The 17,341-nt window shown below is 42.1% G+C and overlaps 1 protein-coding gene across 1 annotated transcript in view; it reads right to left on the minus strand.

The window, feature by feature from the left end:
- LOC129047184 (uncharacterized) overlaps positions 1–17,341 on the minus strand; it is a 608,921-nt gene that overhangs the window by 433,335 nt on the left and 158,245 nt on the right. The window contains exons 8-10 of the mRNA XM_054529512.2: positions 12,880–12,953; positions 10,576–10,645; positions 8,913–9,040 (exon numbers count right to left, since the gene is read on the minus strand). Of these exons, the coding sequence (XP_054385487.2) occupies positions 8,913–9,040; positions 10,576–10,645; positions 12,880–12,953 (272 nt within the window). The remainder of the gene's footprint in view (positions 1–8,912; positions 9,041–10,575; positions 10,646–12,879; positions 12,954–17,341) is intronic.

Here is a 17,341-nt window from a genome sequence, read left to right on the forward strand (position 1 = left end):
CTCTACAATAAATATACAGAGATATTTCTAAAGCACATATTTTTCCTCCTGGAGCTTAGAATTTGAGGAATAAAAAAGACATACACAAACACATACATATCAATAATGCAAAACAGAACATTAATGGGTTTCAAAATAAGTGGATGGACAAAAAGTTCATTTGGAGAACTGTGAACAAGAAGCAGGACCAGGAAGAGTCAGGAAGGGCCTGGGCAGGAGAAAGCTGAGTGGCATCCTGAATGATGGAGACAGCAAAGGAGAAATGGAAGGAGAACGGCAACCTTATCACAGGCTTAGCACCTGCCTTCTCACTGCTGGGGGGAAACCAGCCCAGCTGGAGCCGAGGCCAGTGTTAGCAGGAGAGTATAGAAAGATTCATTAAAGCTGGATTCAAGAATCACTCCAGTTCAGGTGGAACATTTGGGACTAGATCCTCTCAGCCATGGGAAAGTCAACAGAACTGTCTGAGCAAGACAGTTATGCACCTGAAGTCATTTTATTAAAAAATATCTGAAGGTACTTATGGTGGGCAAACTAATGACTACCCCTCCCCCCAACCAGTAATGCCCACATCCTACTTGTGGGGCACTGTAAGTATGTTATTTTATTTTTTGAGATGGAGTCTCACTCTCTCGCCCAGGCTGGAGTCCAGTGGTGTGATCTCAGCTCACTGCAACCTCCGCCCGGGTTCAAGCAATTCTCGTGCCTCGCCTCCCAAGTAGCTGGGACTACAGGTGCCCACCATCACGCCTGGCTAATTTTTTGTATTTTTAGTAGAGATGGGGTTTCACCATGTTGGCCAGGCTGGTCTCAAACTCCTGACCTCAGGTGATCCACCCTCCTCGGCCTCCCAAAGTGCTGGGATTACAGGCGTGAGCCACCATGCCTGGCCTGAGTGTGCTATTTTATACAGCAAAAGGGACTTTGCGGATGGGATTAAATTAAATTAACAACTGTGAGACAGGGAGAGATTATTCTGGATTACCCAAATGGACCCAATCTAACCACAAGGGTCATCAAAAGGGAGAACCTTTCCGAATTGTGCTCAGAGGGAGAGGTGGAGACAGAGAAATGATCAGAGTCCCCTCTGAAGCCTGCAGAAAAGAGCAGCCAACATCTCGAGTTTTAGTGTAGGGAGTCTACCACTCATAGTAGACTTCTCACCTATAGAACTGCAGCATAATAACTCATGTTTTTTTAAGTCACTAAAACTGTGGAAATCTGTCCCAGCAGCCAGAGGAAACCAGTACAGTAATAACAGCAGGTGGGGGAAGGAGACACTGAAGAGGGGAAAGCCACAGGGGAATTATTTGTAATCCATTCCTGGAGGTGAAATAATTCCTGACTTAAATCAGAAGTCAGGAATTGGACAGGGAGAGGCTCACACAGGAGTGTCAGCCTGCAGGTCTCCTTCCATGAGTCATGGGCCCAGGCTTTTTTTTTTTCAGACGGAGTCTCACTGTGTTGCCCAGGCTGGAGTGCAGTGGCACGATCTCAGCTCACTGCAACCTCTGCCTCCTGGATTCAAGTGATTCTCCTGCCTCAGCCTCCCGAGTAGCTGGGATTACAAGTGTGTGCCACCATGCCTGACTAATTTTTTTGTATTTTTAGTAGAGATGGGGTTTCACCATGTTAGCCAGGATGGTCTCAATCTCCTGACCTCGTGATCTGCCCATCTTGGCCTCCCAAAGTGGGAGGATTACAGGCGTGAGCCACCATGCCCGGCTGGGCCCGGACTTTTAAGAGACAACACTGATTTGCCAAGTTTGGATAATCTGAGAGTTTGTAAGGCACTAACCATAAAAATGGTACCTTGTGCCAAACTTAAGTCAGCATTCTCCTTCACTAGTCTCCATTGATCTGATCATTAAAAGAGCTAGGATGAAAATGTCTCCAAAGATAAGAATACAAATAAAGTCACAATGTGAAAATAAAACTGAGATGAAAACATAAGGCAATTCACTCCTAAGCTCCAAGAAAAATTTATACCACATCACTGAAATTGTTATTTGAATTCTATTGGCAAACCAAAAATACTATTTCCCCACAGTTTTCTTTGGGGGCAGAGGAGTTGGGGGATTGTACTGGTGATTTTGAAAAGCTAAGTCCTTTAAATATCTAAACAACACAGCAGCTTTTTCCTTTATTTCCATTTTTTTCCCTTTTACTTTATTTCTCTAAATTATTCATCCTTTATGGACTTAAAAATCCTCAGGAGTCTAAATGGAAATCCATTAGTAAAGGCCAGCTTATCATCAATCAAATACTGTATCAAGGACAACTGAGACGACACATCCAGGTCTGGCCTCATCGTAAGGGCCAGCAGGCCAGGTCCAGGACTGGTCATCCTAACTCTTAAAAACTAAGCATGATCTCATCATTCTTAATAAATATTCACTAAATGTACAGGCAGGAAAAAAATTATCATAAACCTCATTTCTATACCCCATTTGTTATTGACTTCTGATCTTTTTCAGTGGCTGAATTCTGGCCAATTAGGAGGATTAGAAAACTTTATCTTTCATCTAACAGAGGAGGAACAATCCCAAAACTTCAAACTTCAACATGTGCACTTTGTGGAAAGCCAACCTTGGCCTACTGACTCCCACCCCCTGAACATTTTTACTTGCAATGATCAATGATGAGTTTTCTTTTGTTTTGTTTGTTTGTTTGTTTGTTTTTTGGAGACAGAGTCTCACTCTGTCACCTGGGCTGGAGTGCAGTGGCATGATCTTGGTTTACTGCAACCTCCGACTCCCAGGTTCAAGTGATTCTTGTGCCTCAGCCTCCATAGTAGCTGGAACCACAGGTGCACACCACCACGCCCAGCTAATTTTTTGTATTTTTAGTAGAGACAGGGGTCTCACCATGTTGCCCAGGGTGGTCCTGAACTCCTGAGGTCAGGCAATCTGCCCACCTCGGCCTCCCAATGTGCTAGGATTACAGGTGTGAGCCACCACACCAGGCCCAATGATGAGCTTTTAATGTTAAATTCCTACAGGCATTATAAATTCTTCCATTAAATTCTTAATGGAATTTAATGGAATAAAACCCTTTAATGGAATAAAACCCAGCTACTTCAGTGTAATGGACTTATAAATAGAAACAGGTCAAAATGTCAGATTTTGAAAAAGCTGAAATCAGACCTGTATCTTAGATATTTTATTCCCTCCTGAGAAAACAGGCCATGGAATTCTAGTTAGAGCAGCTGTGCCTAACCTTTTTGGCACCAGGTAATGGTTTCGTGGAAGACAATTTTTCCACAGACTTGAGTGGGGATGGTTTTGGGGTGACTCAAGTGCATTACATTTATTGTGTACTTTAATTCTATTACTCTTACATTGTAGTGTGTAATGAAATAATTATACAACTCACCATAATGTAGAATCAGTGGGAGCCCTGACCTTGTTTTCCTGCAACTAGACAGTCCCATCTGCGGGTGATGGGAGACAGTGGCAGATCACTGGGCATTAGATTCTCATAAGGAATGAGCAACCTACATCCGTTGTATGCGCAGTTCACAACTGAGTTCACGCTCCTATGAGAATCTAATGCCACCGCTGATTGACAGGAGGCGGAGCTCAGGCAGTAATGTGAGGGATGAGGAGCTGTTGTAAATACAGATGAAGCTTCACTAGCTTGCTTGGCTCTCTCCTCCTGCTGTAGGGCCTGGTTCTTCACAGCCACAGACTGGTACCAGTCTGTGGCTTGGGGCTTGGGGACCCCTGGGTTACATTGACTCTGGAGTTTGACTGCCTGTGTTTTGTTTATTTGTTCTTTTTTTTTATTTTTAATTAATTAATTTATTTATTTTGAGACGGAGTCTGGCTCTGTCACCCAGGCTGGAGGGCAGCAGCACAATCTTGGCTCACTGCAACTTCTGCCTCCTGGGTTCAGGCAATTCTCCTGCCTCAGCCTCCTGAGTAGCTGGGATTACAGGCGTGCATCACCATGCTCAGCTAATTTTTGTAGTTTTAGTAGAGATGGGGTTTCACCATGTTGGCCAGGCTGGTCTCAAACTCCTGGCCTCAAGTGATCCACCCGCCTCGGCCTCCCAGAGTGCTGGGATTACAGGCGTGAGCCACTGCCCCTGGCCGGACTGGCTGTGTTTTGAATCCTACTGGTTTTGTAAGCTTGGGTTACTAGGACACTCTACGCCGCAAGCCTCCTCATCCGTAAAATGAGCACACACTACCCAGCCGTTGTGAGGAATCATGAGTTGATACATGTGCATCACTCAGAATAGTGCATGATTTGTTGTAATTATGTTTGCTGTAATTAGTGTGATAATCTCTCTTTTTCCCATTAAATCAACCAATAGAAATAATAGACATAAATATTTCTACAAGCAAGTAAACTAAACATGAACTGAAGGAACCTTGAAGGGCAAAAGGCATTGAGGTGAGAGACTTTAAAAAAAAAAAAAAAAAAGGTAGAAGAACCCGACAGCAATTGAGTCTCCTCTCTGTGGTCAAGCAGCACAAGCACAGACAAACAATGTTATTTCACAAACAGGATGGCTTCCAGCTATGTGTGTTATATTCCTTTTGAAAGCTCATTATTTTTACCTGTTGTTTCAGCCCTAAAGGCACAGCAGGTCTAGCACAGATGTTTCTGGGGTTTTCCATCATTTTACACGTGAGCAGTCAACAAGCAAGAAGCCTTGCAAAGAGGTTTCTCACACCTAGGGGCAAGGAAAAGTGCCTCTCACACTCACATAATGCAAACTCAGTGCATGCCTTACTCACTGAAGAGAAGACTGGAGCGTTTTAAAGGATAGTTTAATTAACTCATGTAATATTGGTTTTCTAGAGCAAAAGCTATATTACCAATGTATGCTCTAGAAAAACAATATTACAATCTGTAAAAAAAAAAAAAAAAAAAAAAAACCCAGTGTATAAGAAACATTGGAAAGTGCTTAAATTTATAATATGCACAATCTTAAAACTAGTTTTGGGGCCTTGACCAAATGTGAGCTAGCTACCCATGATCTGTCTGCCACTTCATCATAAAAAACAGAAGTAGGCTGGGAACTGTGGCTCATGCCTGTAATCCCAACACTTTGGGAAGCCGAGGTGGGTGGATCGCTTGAGTTCAGAAGTTCAAGACCACCCTGGGCAACATGGTGAAACCCCGTCTCTACAAAAAATACAAAAATTAGCCGGGCATGGTGGCATGTGACTACAGTCCCAGCTACTCAGGAGGCTGAGGTGGGAGGATGGCTTGAGCCTGGGAGGCTGAGGTTGCAGTGAGCCAAGAGTTCACCACCACACTCCAGCCTGGGCAACAAAGCCAGACCCTGTCTCAAAAAAAAAAAAAAAAAAAAAAGCCAGAAGTAGTGATTTGTGGTTAGTGGAGCTCCCAAAGCGTTCAACAAGGGTTACTGACACTGCACTATGGGAGTTAAAGGATACTTTCTAGGTGGCAGGGTACTAAACTATTTTTTTTTTTTGAAATGGGGTCTCACTATGTCACCCAGGCTGGTCTCAAACTCCTGGTCCCAAGTGATCCACCCATCTCAGCCTCCTGAGTTCTTGCATGGCTAGAGCACTAAACTATTCATCAAGATAAAGTCTTCATATGCAGGCTGCTCAGAAACAATAAACTTACAGCATTCCAGTCAGCCCTTGTGAATGGATAAGGACCTAGCAGGGGGGATGGATAAGGCACACCTCAGATACACTAAATAATCCTGATCCACCCAAGACCTGCCTCTCAGCATTCACCAACTCTTCATTTTTCTAGCTGCCATGGAGCCCTCCCACCTTGCTTCAACACACAAGCTCTGCAACAGGCCACTGCACCTGGGCCCCTACCTTTCCAGCTCCTGACCTTCCCTCTGTACTCCCACTCCCTCAAGAGCTCTCTCCTCCTTGCCTCACAGAGTCAAGGACACAACTCCCTTGAGTACCCCCAAGCAGAGGGTGCGCCAGTAGACATCTGCATCCTTTGGCCTCTGAAGGTAGCATTACTGGATGTATATTCAAGACCTGGTAATACTTCTGGACCTTTATTCCTTGGATGCCATGTTAAAAAAAAAAAAAAACTCACTCATAAAATTCACGCCTTTTGGCTACACTACCTTCTGTCCCTCCCCTGTAGCCAGGCCACCGACCTCTCGGTTGCTCCCTGTCACTCACTGAAGACTTGACAACTGGCTCATGGCATTCCTCTCTGGCCCAGCCTCACCATTATGGTATCTTCAAAATCACAGCGCTGGCCCATCAAATGCCTTAATCTCTCAGTTCCTTACTTGTCAACGTCGAATGGCCTTCAACAGCTCTGCCTTTGTCTTCCTACTCGCACGGGTCACTCCCAGGTCTCCCATGCTAGAAACTCTCTACCCCAGAAATACAAAGACGAGACTCCACCCACTGATCAGCCTGTCACTCAGCAACTCCAACAATCCTCTTCAACTTCAGGGAGTCTCTCAACCCTTCTAATCCCATCTCTCCTCTCTGTCTCCAATGTGTTTACTAGCTGGGATGGCCACCAAGGTCTACTGCTTCAACTCCTCTAATACTTACCTCTTTCATCTGACTATCATTTGACCTCAAAGAGGAGACCAACACAACAGTCTCCTTTCCCTAGCTCAATATCTAAAATGTGCTTCTGCCAGGGGAATCATTCTTAGCATGTAGTCGACCGGCTTCCAGCCTAGGTTGAATGACCCTCCTATAGACACTGACAGCACTTAGTAATGACACACATTCCAGTATCTCTCTCTCTCTATTTTGTCATTCTATATTACTCCTTAGCCTGACTGGCTCCCTGAGGATAAGCCTGGGCCTTTCACTATTGCAACCATGTGGTCTAGCACTAGACTTGGTACGTGGTCACTAAATATTTTTAAATCAAGAAATACAGCCAAATGTGCATTTTAGAAGTTATACAAAAGAACAGACAAGCTGAAAATCCAATTCTCATTAATAGCCACCATTAGCAAAAATAAGATGCCAAGTGATACCAAACAAATGTAAGAAATGACATACAGGCACACTGATTTCTGTAGAATTTCAAAAGCTGTCTGGCAAAATATGTCATAATAGCAATGTGACTTATAAATTCACAAACAATTATTTAAAAAACATTAACAGGAAAAAGAGCAAAATCATTTTAACTTCACTTTTTTCTTCAGTCTATGAAAACTAAACAGTTCAAAAATAACTGATTTTAAAGTGTCTAAAGTTCAGTTAAATAAGATAATTTGTTATAAAATCCTAATTAATGGGATAAAGAGGAGAAGTAGAAAGAGAAATTTAAAAGTTAGAACTAATTCCCGCTTAAGTCCAGAAGATAGAATAAGTTAGAATTGATTGTTCCCCTAATCCAGAAAACAAAGGCCATTTGTAGTTCAGGCATACGGTAACAAATATCAGATAACAGAACAGAAATCTAGAAAAAACTACCTAAGGAACTAAAATAAAGGCAGTTCTTTCCAAATTTAGGTTCACAGACAAACTTGAACTTCCTAAATGCAACATCTGCATTTTCCACCTTCTAGTCAATAAAAGCAGAAAGAAAAAAAAGACTGAAATCAGCATAGAAATGTTTTACCTGCATGAGTTTGGTGTCATGTCCAGTATAAACAACTATGCCAAAGACCCACTGAGTATTTCTAAGCTGTGTACCTCTTAATAAGATCTGGTCAGGCCCAAGGGCAAAAAGGCTAAAAATAAAAAACAACAATGATATTTAATGATAGTCTGGAAAATAAGCATGAGTTTTTCCCTTAAACACGAACCCACAATAAATCAAATGTTCCCTTTCCTCCAATTTGAACTACTTCACTGAGAAACACAGACAACAAAGGTTACCATTGGCTTAATCTACCCCAAAAGAACCCACAGAAAGCTTTATTTTACACTCATCACTACAGAAAAAAATGCTTTTTCTATAAAATGTTACAGGGGATTATATCTCTCATGATCCTGTTATGAAAATACCCAGAAAGGAAGTTGCTAAAATAACAACCGAAGCTTACTCATTTGTAGTAAGTATTATTATTGGAAGTATTATTATTATTGTTATTTGTAAAATAAATCTAGTGTATTTTACAGACTATTAGAAAGGAATAAAATTTTAAAAAGCAGCAACGTATTATATGAATTTTTTTAAGGATGACTTAATGAGTAAATAAAGACCTGAGTGACAATTTAGAAATTCAAAATGGGGAGCCTGTAGTATAGCTATGTATGCTAAATGAAACCAAGAAGCAGTCACACTTAGTTGTCATATTTATAATAATTTGGGTTGATTCCTATGATCAGGTCCTTCCAAGCCTTGGGTCGTCAAAATATAAAGGACATTGCAAGAGGCTGGGTTACAGGGTTGGAGGGGGCATTGGCAAGAGGCTCAAGACAAACATGGCCAGAAGGTAGAAACTGCTCTCCAACATCAGAACAAAAGACAACTCCAGAACAACATAATAAATGCCAGAAGAACAAAGATAACAGAATATAGACAGGAGGGCACTGAATATTCTAAAGGAAGAATAAGTGTTCATTTCATTCAACTTTCTAAAAACAAACAAATGCTTCTTAGAAGTAGGTTAGCAAAAAAAAAAAAAAAACATACACACGCACACATTTCTGTAACAAGTGTATTAGCTTGTATACACCTCAGATTACTCTCCTCTGCTTTTCTGGACAATTTTATGCAGCTAAAACCATTTCTCCTGCCTGGCAGAGAGTAGGCACAGAAAGAATATGCCACATGCTTTGAGCCTCATCTGAGGCCCTTGGGCTCAGGGTTTTTTTCTTAAATCTAAGGAAGGCTTTAAATTAATTGAAAGGGTATGAAATTTCACTGTTTTAAAATATTACAAAACTAGGAAACAAACATATTTTCCAAAGCTCCAGTAATTCTTAGTCACATAGTTTAAAAGACAGTGAAGAAAAGGCATATAATACCTTTTCCCATCTAAGTTCAAGTTTCCAGTGAAGTCATAGAGGTGGCGGTTGGGCCCTTCACACTCTATAGTTCCAGATAACTTCATCAGAACTTCACGTGTTTGCATGTCAGCAGTGTGACTCAAACCCTGAAAGATTAAACCAAAAGAGGAAGTCAAACACAATCTTCTGTGCTTAGGGACACCATTCAGCATCCCTATGGTTAATCAAAAGGAAAAATAAGGCATCTCTAGTACAATAATTTGGGGGGCTAACAAGTCAAACTGTCAGCCCCTCAAGGCAGACTTTTCCAGTAGCTTTTGCCACAACGATCTAATGCGAAAGTGGCAAAAGAATGTAATGAAGCTAAAAGTTAAGATTCCACCACTGTACTGGAAACATCCGTGCATAAGTAATAATTAACATACCCCAGCACCTTACAGCAAGCATAATCCACTAGCTGTACTCTAACACTGGTCATAAAGATAGAATAGAGTAGCCCTTCAATATTTTACATTATCTAGCGCTCTTCACTTTTTCTTTAAGAGACAGGGTCTTACTCCGTCCTCCAGGCTGGAGTGCAGTGGTGCAATCATGGTTCACTGAAGCCTCAAAATCCTGAGCTCAAGTGATCCTCCCACCTCAGCCTCCTAAGTAGCTGGGACTACAGGTATGTGCCATCATGCCCAGCTATTTTTTAAGTTTTTTGTAGAGATAGGGTCTTGCTATGTTGCCCAGGCTGTAACTGTTCTTTTAATGGAAAAAAAGTCTAAAGCAAATATCTACAGTAGAAAAGAAAGAATACGGACAGAATTGCTGAATTCAACTTTAAGCAGCAAAAATTTTTTTAAGTGTCAAAATGCTTAAAATGTTTATATGTTAAAGACCATTCTTCATTCTTGGCCGGGTGCAGTGACTCATGCCTGTAATCCCAGCACTTTGGGAGGCCAAAGCAAGCAGATAACTTGAGTTCAGGAGTTCGAGACCAGCCTGGCCAACATGGTGAAACCCCATCTCTACTTTAAAAATATAAAAATTAAGCCAGGTGTAGTAGCATGCACCTGTAGTCCCAGCTACTCGGGAGGCTAAGGTGGGAGAATCGCCTGAACCCGGGAGGCAGAGGTTGTAGTGAGCTGAGATCGCATCACTGCACTCCAGCCTGGGCAACAGAGCAAGGCTCCATCTCAAAAAAAAAAAAAAAAACCAAAAAAACAAAAAAGACTATTCTTCATCCTAGAATTAAATATATGGTAAGAATAGTTTTCTTTAAGGCATGGAAGTTTTGTGTCTAATTATATCACCCTCTAGGATTAGAATCTTTATTACAACAATGATGTAAACTGGGGTACCTGGAGCTTTTCTGCTCCATTTGTCCGCTAAGCTGTGTCCTTCCCAGCCACTCAGCTTCATCAAGATGTCCCCTCTCTCCAGCATCACAGCAGAGAGCACAATAAGATGCTATATGAAGGCCTGGCACCCTGCATGACCTAGAGTTTGCTGCAGCCTGCTTTTTCCAGATACATTCTCCCTCATCATAAATGGCATATTCTTCCCACAGATTCCATTAGGGCTAAGGCATAACCCTTTGTGGCTGAATATTTTATTTCTCTAGAAAAAGATATGTGGGGACCACATTTGCAGTTGTGTCTACCGTAACAACACAAGTCATCAGAGGTGACTTTACCTGACGTATTTTAAGGTTCGTCTCCCCATCCAGATTAGCTGTTTCAACATAACACATTGCCTGAGGTTCACTAAGGAGAGAGAAAAAAAGAGCCAAGTTTCATAAGGTCCTTTCCACAAGTTCACAGCTTAGAAAATCTCTATTATGGAATCTGTGTCTGCTGATTGGCCCTTCAAAATAAATTGTTATAAATAACCACGATAGTAGAGTAGTGGATGAAAAAGGAAACACACACTCATCTTTGGGACTCAGCACCAGTAGAGAGTGATTTGCCCAGATGATCTGCCTTTGTAAGCCCCACATAATGACTGCTGAACCTCAAGAAGACAGGAATGAACTGAAGATGAAAGAGAAGGGGAAACATGTGATGTCCCCACTCAGACCCAACTACTGGGTTCAGGCAGTCCTTCAAGTCTGGGGCTGGGCCTGACCAAAAAGGCTGCCCAAGGCATGGCCAGTAGAAACACACATTTTTTGAAGAAAACAACAGCCAGAGGAGTTGAAGGATCAAGGCACAGGCTTGGCAAGGCTTTAATTCTCTGCCATTTTTACAATCTCAAGGCCAACTTTCTAATCAAAACACCTAGCATTAAGGACAGAAAACTCGAAGAATAAAAATAAGCATAACAGATATTATAATCCTATTTCTAATCTTTGAGTTTAGCTAAGTACACACAGTTAGTGATTAACCGCCCCCTGACTCTTCCAACTAAAAAACCACTAGTTTAGGTAAAAATCCCCTAGCACTACCTTTATGGGCTATATGGCCTTGGCAAATTGTTTAGTCTCTCCGTATCTCAATCTTGTCATGTACAAAGGAAGGCTATCCAGGGTTATTGGGAAGATTAAGTGGGACAACCTCCTCAACACGTTGTTCGGCACACAGCACACACTCAGACACTAATAATGAGCACGCTGGAAACATGATGTCAGCTAAAGCAATCCGGTATTAAGACCAAGTTAAAAAAAAAAACTGGCTGGGCACTGTGGCTCACGCTTGTAACCCCAGCACTTTGAGACGCCGAGGCGGGAGGATTGCTTGAGGCCAGGAGTTCCAGAACCAGCTTGGGCAACATCTACAAAAAAATTTTAAAAATTAGCCTCTACAAAAAAATTTTAAAAATTAGCCAGGCATGGTGGCATGCACCTGTAGTCCCAGCTACTCAGGAGGCTGAGATGGGAGGATCACTTGAGCCCAGGAGTTTGAACTTACAGTGAGCTATGATTGAGCCACTGCACTCCAGCCTGGGTGACAGAGTAAGACCTTGTCTCCAAAACAACTCACACACACACACACACACACACACACACACTCAATTTTCTAGGGTCACAGCCAAGACTTAAAGCCTGAACTATCAAGTGATCAATATTTTAATATTTCTAAGAGTTTCTTTGTTGTCAATCAATATGGACAAACATAAATCTTGCCCTGTGTTATTGGTTCTTTTTCCCCCTCCATAGGCCTGGAGTCCTATTTTTAAATCTATTATCTCAAGCAGAAAATTAATGCTTAGGCTTAAAATCCAATGAGTGATTAACTTCAATACAAGAAACGCTGTCTGCAATCAAAGAAAATGCAAACAGCATGCATATCTATGATTCCCAACAGTGTATAAATATAGGAAGTTATAGTCCTAACGTCATACAATTTAATCTTGAATTCAAGAATAGATGTCAATTCTTGCCCTAATTTTGGTTTTCTTTCCTAGCTATGTACTTTCGTGTACCAAGCCCAAAAAAAGTCAAGAACTGCACTGAGTGATGATTCCTTCCTAGAATAAAACTACCTAGAGAATGTGAAAATGATACTTGGACAGAAAAGGGGCAAAACATGGGTGGATGAAGAGCAAACACCATCTGCTGGTCACGATTACGCTGAGAAAACACCTGTGGTTCTTGAACAGCTATCAACGTGTAGCACTGGGTTCTGCAGGACAGACTGCTGGCAGGGCCCATCAGGATACAGATTCTGAAATCTCAGATATTCTGCAACCTGACATTAATGAATGGACCACTCCACTGCTCTTGACTCAGTATCCCTATAAATAAGAAAAACCCCCCAAATAGCCAGGAGAGTAAGTGGAGTCAATACACATAAAAGAGTTCAGAAAAAGCACAAAGGAATGAATGTGAGAAAGAAACCAAGGGTCACGGCAGGAGAAGGCAAATGACAAGAAATGGAAGAATGGGACAGAGAGAAGATGGTAGAAGGGAAGAGGCTGCTCAAGATTGCCCCAGGCGCTGCTTAATATTTTATTGTTCTTAACATTGATTGCAAAAAAGGTGCCCACTAGCACAGCTAACCTGGAGGACAGCAGGACCACATCTGCTGGAAGATACTGCCCATTGACGACCTTCACAATGTCTCCCACTGCCACCTAGAGAGACAGGGACGAGGACAGAGGGGCACGAAAGAAAAGAAACAAAACACACATGGTGAAAAAGGTGCTTAAATATTTGGAGAAAAAATTATTATATAACTAAGCCATGAAGTTTAAGATGGAGAAGCCCAAATTATTTTCCTTGACAAGAACAAAAGGAAAGTGCTTCCATGCAGACACTGGTAATGTTGCCTTTTTTTGCAATGATGTTTAATAAAAAAGGAAAGGGAGAGGGAGAAAAGGGCTAAGTCAGAACAGCTACAGAGATCTCGTTTTCTTACAGTTATCCATCCATTTACAAATACTTGAGCATTTCCATAGCTGCACACAGTAGGGTAGAAGGGTCATGCACACACCACCAGAGCCAGCCTAATGCCTGGGCTCAATCCCCACTGCACCCCTGACGAGCTGTGTAACGATGAACGTTATGTAAACTCTGTGTGCCTCAGTTTCCTCATCTATATAATGAGGATAAAGGCACATATTTCATAGAGTGACTACAAGGATCAACTGAGTTAACACACATAAATTTTTCTCTGTTTCACAAATTGAGGTGCAGAAAACAAAATAACTTGATCACAGTAATACAGCCACTGAGTGTTAGAACCAGGATTCAAAACTGGGCAAGCTGCACAGAAGGCCAATCCTCTGATTAAAAGGCAACAGTAAATTCACACATGAAAAGTGCACCTAAAAGTCCCCCTGGAAATATACCACATAAAATGGAGAAGATTTGTACAGCCTCAAGAAATTCCCAGAAAAAGGATCATGGCCAAAGTCAGAGAGCACCTTGGGGAACAGACTCCACTAGACAGAAGATCTCAAGCCAAGGAAAAGGGCTGTAGTCTCCAAAATGGCACCATGGCCAAGTGTCCACAGATCCTTTCAGTAACATCACAGAAAGCACTAGGGTGGAAAGAACGGGGGCTTTCAAATCAGGCAAGCCTAACTCCAATCCTAGCTTTATAGCCGTGTACTAGCTTTGTGATCTCGGCAAGCTGCTTCGCCTCTCAGCGCCCCAGCGTCTCACGTCTGAAACAGGAAAACAGTGCCACCGGCCTTGTAAGGTGAATGCAGTGACTAAGGAAGTATACATGGCACCTGGCATAAAACAGGGCCATATAAATGTCAGTCTCCATCAGTGGGAGTATAATTGAAAGGACATCATGAGTGTGAAGGTCAAGGACATTAGAATTCTCTGATGATACCAGAAGACCATTCCTAGTACAGTAATAATTGCAAAGTTCAAAGTGGGCATTTATGCTTTCTATTTCCTATTCTAACCATGTTACTGTTCTCTTAGAAACCAGGAATTTCAAGTGATACGATACTTGTGAAAAACTGCCGGATCTTATAAGCTAGCAGGTGCCCATGTTTAATTTTCTGTTGGGAAAAAGGTAAATCTACTGAAAAGTATCCTATTGGTGCTTTACGTTGTTTATTAAAGTGTCTGGGGAAAATGCCACAAAGCTGTTTTAACAACCACCAGTACAAAAGCAATGGATGTTATGTGAATTGAAAGTGTTTTTTAAAAGTAAAAAATATTTTGGCCAGGTGCAGTGGCTCATGCCTATAATCCCAACACTTTGGGAGGCCAAAGCAGGCAGATCACTTGAGGTCAGGAGTTCAAGACCAGCCTGGCCAACATGGTGAAATTCCCAACTCACTAAAAAAAAAAAAAAAAAATTAACGGGGCGTGGTGGTGGGTACCTGTAGTCCCAGCTACTTGGGAGGCTGAGGCAGGAGAATCGCTTGAACCCAGGAGGCAGAGGTTGCAGTGAGCCAAGATGGCACCACTGCACTCCAGCCTGGGCAACAGAGCGAGACTCCATCTAAAAAGAATAAAATTAAATTAAAACTATTTCATATGAATAGTTTAATTACATATAAAAATCAGAAGAAGTAATTAGTAAAGAAAAAACACTAGACAAGAAAATTTGTCATGTTTTCAAATTAAAAAAGGCAGTGGATTTTTTTAAATTCAAAGTGGGAGGAGAAGAGAAATTATGGCTTTCTCTCATCTTTACTCTCTAAATAAAGAAACATTCCTATCCCAGTAACCAAGTACTGAGAAGTTTTGTGTACATAAGAAACGACTTACTTGGATTTTGCTTGAAAAAAAAAATTTTTTTTTTGGTTGTTTGTTTTCTGTTTTTGAGACAGGGTCTCGCTCTGTCACCCAGGCTGGAGTGCAGTGGCGCGATCAAGGCTCACTGCAACCTCCACCTCCCACGCTCAAGTGATCCTCCCACCTCATCCTCCTGAGTAGCTGGGATTACAGACATGCACCACCACGCCCGGCTGATTTTTGTATTTTTTTGTAGAGATGGGGTTTGGCCATGTTGCCCAGGCTGATCTTGAGCTACTTGAGCTAAAGTGATCCAGCCGCCTCAGCCTCCCAAAGTGCTAGGATTGCAGGCATGAGCGTGCCCGGCCTGGAAATGGTTTTAATGTTCTTACATGATTGTTCCTTGTGTGTGCAATACTCCCTCAAAGAATTAGTACAGTGGGAACAGAAATTCTCCAGATCCCTGAATCCACTCTAGCCTCAGAGAGTTCCTCAAGTCTCTTAATTTTGAAGAAGTAGCTGAAAGATCTTCTCGAAGTCAATCAAAGCCACCGAGATCCACCTGAGAGCTGCCTCTTGGTGCTCACCAGTGACTCAGCTACAGCCCAGGGGACAGCAGATCTGAGCTTCAGCACTTCAGATTAGATTATTATCATTTTGGGGACCTTAAGGACAGCCAGCTTCCCCTTGCCTGACATCTCTGCCCTCTCCTGTATTCTCATCCTCACACTGAACTACTCACAGTTCCGCAGCTAGTTACCCCCGATTCACCCTTCAAGAGAGCAATAGAGCATCTCTGGAGGGCAGACTTTCCTGATCCGAACCACTGGGTCTAGGTAGGTGGCCCCTCCCAGTTCTTCCCAAAGTGGAAGCTTTCTCCTACACAAAGCTCAGCAACTGCACTGTATTAGGTTAGTTGCCTCTCTCTCCCAGGACAACTGTGGTTCTTGAGAGTGCTCCCTACACCATCGGCATCAGCCTCAACTAATAATTTGCTTAAACGTGCAAATTCTAGGGCCCCCACCTGAGACCCAGTGAATCAGATAGCCTGGGAGTGGGCCCAGCCATCTGGGTTCTAGCAGCCCTGTGGACGGTGACTGGGATGCCCACTGAAGTTTGAAACTCCTTCAGGGAAGTGCTGCGCTTCATTCTTCCCATGCCTAGCACAATCCCTGGCACATGCCAGGAGCTCCACTGAAATAAACCAAGTAAATACATTTTAAATGGAAATAAAAATGCGTGTGGTACAGTATATAACCGGTGTTTCTTTGTTATTGTTGTTTTTCTCCCAAATGAACAATGGAAACAGTCATGAGTTTTAGGAGTCTGCAAAGCCGTCAGCTCCTGGTCCACAGAAGACCATCAATCAGAGACCATCACTCCATTTTCTGCTGTTTCAAGTAACGTCAGGCCCTCTGAATCCAAATCATTCTTCACTCTAGCTGATACTGATACCTTTCTGGGGAGTGAGTAACAAGAGGAACCCTAGAGAAATAGAGGGGCAATTTCCCACTGGGAGAACCCCTGAATTCCTTCAGCATTGGGACCATTTCTCCCACTGTGAGTCAAGAATTCCCAACCTCCTGACCAAGAACCATGACCTTTCCAAACGTGCAGTTGATGAACGTTTGCAGCATAGGACTTCAAGATTGCGGCAAAGGTTAAGGTGTTACTGTAAAACACTGTAAAGGAGAAATTTCTTTAAAGGGTGGCGGATTCTCCTAAAACAAAGTAAAGTAAAATGAAAACTAAAGCAAATGCTGCAGTTACCATATCACAGGCATTTTTCAGATGTAAAAGACTGCAAGAGGCATTTAAAAACATTGTTTACTAAATGTTTAGCAAGAAAAGCTATTTCAAGTTACCCTTCTAAAAAGCCGTTTTCTTTTAAAATCATATTAATCAGCTTTGAATGCTGGACTAATGAGAGTCATCCCCCAACACATCTTGTGTCCATTAAGAAGGTCCAGCTAAAACACTCATTTAAAAAGCTAATTTTATCAGATATAAAATACCTAGATGGTATGGCAGATCTCTTCTAAATTTTCTACTCATCACCATAAACAACCAAAAAACCACACCATTCTTCAAACTTCTAAACCTCATACTTCCAGGGACGTGGAAGCAAAGCTTTCCTTGCTACTATTAAGAGCAGCTAACTGCTGTGCTAGAACAGAAAGAAACGGGGTGGTTTCTTACCCCCTTTCCACCACTCTGTAGTTAATGACCTTTCCACCCAAAAATGTTAAAAGTGAGAATCACAAATGCTAAAAACAAAAATAAACTTTAACTTAGGTTAAGACAACAGAGGACCAGG

Source organism: Pongo abelii, chromosome 14, assembly GCF_028885655.2.
Source record: "Pongo abelii isolate AG06213 chromosome 14, NHGRI_mPonAbe1-v2.0_pri, whole genome shotgun sequence".
NCBI lineage: Eukaryota > Metazoa > Chordata > Mammalia > Primates > Hominidae > Pongo > Pongo abelii.